Raw genomic sequence first — 7500 nt, 5'->3', positions numbered from 1 at the left:
TTTCATCATCCAACCACGCCCTGACTTTTAGCAGGTCCGATGTCTCGTCCAAATTTATTTGCCCGACCCGTGTCCATTCTCCTTGAGAGAGGAAATGACCTCTAGACGCGTCTCTGCTCTGGAAAATTTGCTGCAGCTGTTTTAGGTTACATTTTTTTGGGTCTGGAAATCTTTAGAGGAGCTGCAGCAGCAACTTCTTCCATTTAAGTAGCATTCGCTTCCAGCAACAGTTTCTCAAGATAAGATTGGTTTCAAAAATCTGGCTCCCATGGATTAACAGGAATGAGATCGCAGGAATTTTCATTTAGTTATAAAATGTTAAGACTCCATTTGTGATCTAAGAAATGTAGACTTTTAATTCCAGAGAACCCTTCCATGTTAACACTTGGGATAGTCATGAAATAGGTTTCAGGGCAGCTATTTTCTTCTGAATGTCGAGGAAAGTTAACTGCGCTAGCAAACAATGCATCGGCATCAATAAAACCGTAAGTAATGCAACGACTGAAATTAAAGGGGCCAACGCCATTGTTGTTATAGATTATCCGAATATAATTGAGACATCTGCACTTTCAAATGACGTACGCGTCATAACAAAACCACAAAATCACAATACAAAGGGTACCAGAATTTTCATGTAGATTAATTTTTTTCTTAAAGGAAGATTCTGTCTCCATGATTTAGAATGTGAAACACATTGAAGTTATGTACCAATAGACCTAAATTTTCTTGTATATGAGTATATGTTAAGCTGAAGCTCTTATGTTAGACTGTTCTGAAGTATGTTGCTAGTTGTTTTTGCTTTAGTGCCTCAGTCTCATTTGAGACCACAATGCGGAAAAAAGATAAGTTCTCACGGCTACCCCTTAAATACCTCGAAATATGTTGGTTTTCAGGAAGAGGCTAATAACTCCACCATGACCTCCCCAGGAATGTCTGGTTTTGGGTTGCTCGTAAATGCAACAAGTCACGCAGTGGTGTGCATCGTTTTTTACCACTTTTGAAAACAATGACAAAAGTCTTGGCAGGAATTCTGTGGACTGGTCCTAATAATGAACAAGGTCCTGTCAAATTGTTCGAAATTTTTTCAGTAATTTCCCATGCTTGCTAACGCTGTATGAGTCTGGTTAAAGGCACGGACGCAGACGACCTATTGAATGAGGAAAACTATAAAGAGAATAAGGAAATAAGGGTGCTTGTGCCTGAAAGAAGCAAGGGACACTCCTTTGAGGGGTAGGTGCATTGCAATTTACACTTAACGTCCAACTGTTTATTTCAAATTTTTCTTCGTGCAACTTTCGAAAAATAAAAGCAAAAAGTATTAAAAGTACTCTTGTTATTGTTATAAAATATGAAGGCAACAATATGGCGTTGCCAGGCAGGTGAAGTCACTGGAATGCTTTGGTTTTTTGCTCTTGGAAACTGTTAATGTCTGTAGGAGGGGAGAGTGGTTACGGCAAATGCCAGGTGTATGTAGGCTGAGGGCGAGGAACTGGAGAAGGGGGACTTGAGGAAGGGGGTGTGATGGCCGTCAGCTGGTGAAGAGCTGAGCGAGACTACTCGACTCCGTCGTCCTTGAAAATGAGACCTTGACAATGGCCGCTTTGGACTCCCGAAGCAGGGGGAAGGGAAAGGAGAAGCACAGAAGGAAACAGATGGGTAATGGAGGGTAGAGGAAACTGGGGAGAGAGAACAGCTAAGGATAAGGAATAGCCGCACGGGTATAAAGTTCAGCACAGTTGAAGAGGATGTGGGGAAAATTCTTCAAGCGGTAATAGTAGTAAAATATGGAAATTAACATTAAATATAACACTGCTGAATGGTCCAAAGATAATGCTTTGAAAGTTTTTGGTTTAGCTGAGAAATACCATCTGAGGATTGTTCTGTGAAGAAATTCTGAGAAAAATTTTTATTCTAAAGGAAAGCTAAAATGACAAAGAACTTCCAAAGAAAGCAAACAACCAACTTTTTATTCAAGTGGTGAGAAGGTTTATGAAAATACTTTACATAGATGCATAAATTTTTGATGGTGGTACATATCCAAAATACATTTAGTTTAAAAAGGTACAGCGATACCAAATCAAATTCTGCCAAGTACCTATGTATGTTTTCTGATCAAAAATGGCTTCTGCTTATAACGGTGACGGATATAAATGAATTATGATTAATCATAAATTTCTAAAAAGAATGAATGACGAAACTAGAATTTTTTGGATTTATTAAAGTGCTGAATAAAGGAGGTTTGAATTCCTAGCCAAAACCATGACTAAGGAGATCTGAATAATATAGAGAGTATACAAGAACGCCAATTGCATGACATTGCATTTTGAGTTTCACAATAACAATGCGACCAAAATCAAACAAATGGGCTTCGAATTCGTAACTAGAACCTGCAAAAGAGGACCTCAACATCTCGAGCCTTATACCGGGAATGGAAACCGTTCGAGGAGGATACAGGAGCGCCACCACAGTGACTACGCCTAAACAAGTCCTGTCATTATGGCCTTAATGGCCCTTGGTCACGCGGTAGCTTGAAAGCATCCTCTGGATTTCTGGAGGAGTTCTTGAAGCCACCTTGTATTTGTTGCGAATGGGTAAATTTTGCCTTGATTCTTTGATTTTACCGAAAAGTCTATCGCCTCAGCAACTCGATGGTTAGATTTTTTTTTTTTCCTTTTTTTATGATGTGATATTTATCATAAGTTTAAAGCAATGGATGAAGAATTAAAGAAAAAACTGAATTCAGGTAGGTCATGGAATACAGAAATACTGTGTTCACGTAAGTGTGTGTGCGTGTGTGTGTGTGCGTGAGTGTGTGTGTGTTTGACTACGACGCTACAAGATTACATTCATGAAACGACAATAAAAAGTCACGGTTATCAAAGATGAGGTTGACAGATTTTAAAATGGTTCAACACTTTAGCTGGAAAGAGCAGATCATCTGAAAGGCCAACCCTTTATTATCATTCTTTTAATGTATTTGTTTATGGTATGCCTTGTTTGTGCGTGCATGTTTTCATAAGTACATGAAGTTCAGTGTAATCATGAACAGCAGAAAAACTGAATTATGAACGAAAATAAAATCTTTTTACTTACCTCCATCAGGCGAATCCCAGTTATGTGGCATGTCTTGTTTAAACAGTGGTCCAATCATGCCTGGAAGGCGTTCGTCGGATTGTGGGAAAAAGAAGAAAGGACGAAAAGTTAGCATAAATGTATTTTTAAAACTGAGAAATAAACATAATTTTCGACATCAAATTTAAATCTTACTGTGTTTAAGGTGACGTGGCTTGATAAAACCTGAAAATTGGTACATAAGTAAATAGAGTTCAATGTTGTCCAAGCCATGAAAATGTCAGGTTCTGTCGTAGGAGAATGTAATCCCAGCGCCACAGTGATGACAAGTACCAAAACCTGTTTGTCATGCATCAAAAAAAATGGCAATAACAAAAAATCAGTCCACGTTTTTCTTTCTCTTTCGAAAAACCCCATCACAGTCCCTTAAATGCTTGTAACCAAATAAAACCTGTCATTTCAGTTCTATTAAATACGGGGGATAATGATGTCTTGTAAAGAGAATGGGGAAAAAAGACGCTTAAGATTAGGAAGTTGCAATAACAGGGAATATTATGGAATAAAAGAGCGGGCGAAGGGAAGATTGGGAGGGAGAGAGGTGGAGGAAGAAAAAACAAAACAAAAAAAGACATCAACAATGGCTATAACGGGAGCGGGATACCGTGACTCTAATCTCAGGTAACATTCAAACCAACCCAAAACATGAAAGTCACTCTCTCAGATGGATTACGGAATATGCCCATTGAGTACCTTCCGCTGCCCCTTAACCCCACCCCACCCCAACCCGTCAACTACCCATCCCCAACTCCCCGTCCCCCGCAACGAGGGCGATTTTGTTTTAACTCGTCCCTTCTGGCGATCTACTTCCTCACACTCTTGAAAGTGTTACAACTGGTGGGATTCTTTGAAAATGTTTATTAAGTAGCTTTCTTCTTTGTACTACTGTTGTATAGATGTTAATGCATTGTTGCACTAATGTACATTAAGGTGTCAACACAATGCATTATCATAGAATATATGTTTTAAGATTTTTTATCATGATTTAACAAATTCTGAGATGTTGAGTGCACGAAACGATAGCACGATTTCGTATTTCAAAATAAATAATTAATTTCATAGGAAGACACTACCAATAACAACAAAATTGGACAGAAACTGCCTGAGGGTCAGGCGGTATGACTGCAAACCATCATAAAGAATTATCGTAAAGGAATTTTACTGAAATAATACTCAATAGCTTTTTTTTCTTTCTGAATGCCTTACCTCCTTTCGATGAGTGGAACAGCGTAGAGAGATCGGTCTGTTTTTGCTGTAAGAAGTCATCTGCGCTGAATGGAGCTGAAATGAGACAAAGCGAAATTTTAGCGTTGATCCTCTGAAATTGCTAAATTAAGTTAGACATCACTCTTTTAGCATGTATAAAAATGATTACACGTAATATACCAACTTTTTCCTTCATGCGCCATTAATTTGCCTAATAAATAGTCCTTGCTGTTTTTTCATCTGATTAGAAAAATAATCTTGATATAACAGTATTAAAATGGCCCTCTTCTTTAATATAAGAAAATCGTTTTCATTCAAACTGCGTTAAAAGTAGCTACAATTTAAGCAACATAATGCCGTGAGTTTTTTCTTATTGTAAATAAATGTATGGCGATTCTAAAAGTTCATAAAATAATAAAGTTGTGTGGTTTTGAGAGAAAATCTTAACGTGCTGTAATTATTGGATAGCATTGAGCCCCAGCGAAAGATTAGGTATGGGCATTTGAAATTAGCAATTGATATAAAGTTCAGTTTTTTTTTTCAAATGATTAACCAGTTATTTGGTATATATTACATGCAGCCACCGTTGGGTGTTCCGACAAATTACTAATTTTTTCAAATGGTTAACCAGTTATAGGGTATATATTACTTGCAGCTACCGATAAGTGTTCCAACAAACTGAAAAATATGTGGGAACAAATCATACTGCTCGTAGACTCTACAGTTTGTTCCTGCGTCTCTGAGGCTTTCTTGGAAGAACACAATAAAAAATGACTCTACATCACGTTTGTTCTTCCACGAAACTCGGTTCAATTTTTTTACTTCGGGTTTAATTACTTTTTTCTAAAACAGCTCCTCGGGCAGTTAGTGATACGAAAGACTACGGTAGCAGCTTCTGCAGGTAATTTCCAGTCAATCAGTTATTCAATCAAGAGGGTGGCATTGGTTTCAAGGAAGGACGATCGATTAGTTAGGCCATCACCGATTGGACAAGGCTTTTGGTCTCTTGTCATCTGGGAAGTGATTGGACAAGGCTTTCGGATCTTCGTCATTTAGGGGATGGTGATGAGAGCGAAGGATGACACCTTGTTTGCTGCAACCGCCACCAGGGCTATTTTTACTCTTCAGTCCATGCCCTTTGGTCTCGCAGACTTAGGATTTCCCGAGGCCCCTCGATGGCCAGCTGCTCTAAGTCGACAGACACTTCAACTGCAAGAAAAGGAACTCTCCTTTCATGCTCCCTATCCTGCCCATCTCTCCCCCCCCTCTCCTTCATTATAGAGAATCTTTTGAACGTGACCAGAACCAAATATACTTTGTCTGGTGACTTCGTTGCCTTCTGAATTGGCTTGTTGTGCTCGAACAAAGTGGCTTGCAATTTAGTTATAGCGTGAGCGAGGGACGTAAAGGATCTATTTTGCCTGAGGAAAATCAGATTTTGTTTTGAGGTTGATGACGTGCCAAAGTAAACAGTGGTTAGTTGCTATTATCTAATGCCTAAGGGCAGCTGGGCTACTGTTGTCAACGAGCAGTTTTGCAATTCATCGATGGTTTTGAAGTTGTTGGGTGTATTGAACTTGATGTCTCAAGATTTTTTTGTTCTGTTTTGTAGGCTTGCATTAAAATTTCAAGTCGACAAGTAACCTTAATGCATTACGAATTTGTGGTAGCGATTCACTACCGTACTCTTACCATTACTCTTTCAAAAAGAAAGTAAGTTGAAGGCTCTTGAGAAACTACGAAATCACTGAACCTTCTGACATGAAGCTGCTGAGTATTAAGTTCATGTGGACGCCACTAAACCTCATAAAATAAAGCTGCTCTGCAACGCGATCAACTGAATGTTCAAGTGCCCAATGGTATGCTTTCTTGACAAACCCATCTGTAGCCCGGACAAGAGAGCAGCTATTTGTCTGCACTGGAGCGCGTATATAATGCGATAATGACAACCTAATGGGCATTCCTTCTCAGACAATCAGAGAAAGACTGTCTTTTTTGTGCACGTGAGAGAGAGAGAGCGAGAGCGTGAGTGAGCGCAAAAAACGAAACAATGGAAAGATAAATAACAGTAAACCTTCGTGACAAAAAGAGAGAGAGAGAGAAAAAAGAAAAGAACTGCAAAGAGTGAGAACTTGAGGAGCGTAATGAAAGATACGTTTGAAGCTCAACGACCTTGCCACTGACCTTTGGGTAACCTCAGCCAGGGGGCAACGGCCTGTTGCACCTGAGCTGCGGTCATTATGCGGTCGCGCTGGGTGCGTGCGTGTGGGCACGGGTAAATAGCGTTCCGACAACAAAAGGAAAAGAAAAAGAGCGGCCTCTCGTCTTCCTTCGATACCGTGGACCTTTCTATAGTCATATGGTTTGCTCTTCCTTGTTTAAGCAATTGTTAAGATATTGGTTTTCTTTTGATATAATTTTACATTTTATATACACATATACTATACATATATATGTGTGTATATTATGTATATGTATGTGTATGTATATATATATATATATATATATATATATATATATATATATATATATATATATATATATATATATATATTGGCATGCCCTGTCTGCTTACAGCATCTGCCACCAGAGGGTATTATGCTCTCACTTTTTAGCTGCTACCCTGGATGTGGCTATCCTCTGTTGTCTAACCACCGGATACCTACTTCAACGCTTTATATATATATATATATAATATATATATATATATATATATATATATATATATATATATATATATATATATATATATATATATATATATATATATATATATATATATATGCATACATAAATGATTTGATGACTCAGTTCCCTTGCATTTCCAACAGAATCATCCAAAGACAGTGAGGAAATGTTAACAGTAGTAACTGTGACGTGGGCAGCGAGAGGGTATTGCGTGTCACCGATGGGTTTTGCGGTAAACAGTTGAAGACAGAGGACATTCCTATTAAGCCCCTGGGCCGATTAACCTGTCGGGTTCATTGACCACACCTGCCTATTTTACAGGTGCAAACTAGTCTGAATGTAAAGGAATAATTAGACGGATATTCTCTCTCTCTCTCTCTCTCTCTCTCTCTCTCTCTCTCTCTCTCTCTCTCTCTCTCTAATCCTGTGAAAAGGTGCAAGCAGGAATGTTTGAATATTTACTGTATCCATGACGTC

At 38.6% G+C, this 7500-nt stretch overlaps 1 protein-coding gene across 1 annotated transcript in view; it reads right to left on the bottom strand.

Annotated features, from left to right (window-relative positions):
• LOC136846036 (serine-rich adhesin for platelets-like) overlaps positions 1-7500 on the bottom strand; it is a 152831-nt gene that overhangs the window by 19848 nt on the left and 125483 nt on the right. The window contains 2 exon segments of the mRNA XM_067116691.1: positions 3094-3153; positions 4336-4410. Of these exon segments, the coding sequence (XP_066972792.1) occupies positions 3094-3153; positions 4336-4410 (135 nt within the window).

This window comes from Macrobrachium rosenbergii, chromosome 2 (assembly GCF_040412425.1).
Source record: "Macrobrachium rosenbergii isolate ZJJX-2024 chromosome 2, ASM4041242v1, whole genome shotgun sequence".
Classification (NCBI taxonomy): domain Eukaryota; kingdom Metazoa; phylum Arthropoda; class Malacostraca; order Decapoda; family Palaemonidae; genus Macrobrachium; species Macrobrachium rosenbergii.
Note: the sequence above shows the minus strand (reverse complement) of the source record. Positions and strands in the feature narration are given on the sequence as shown.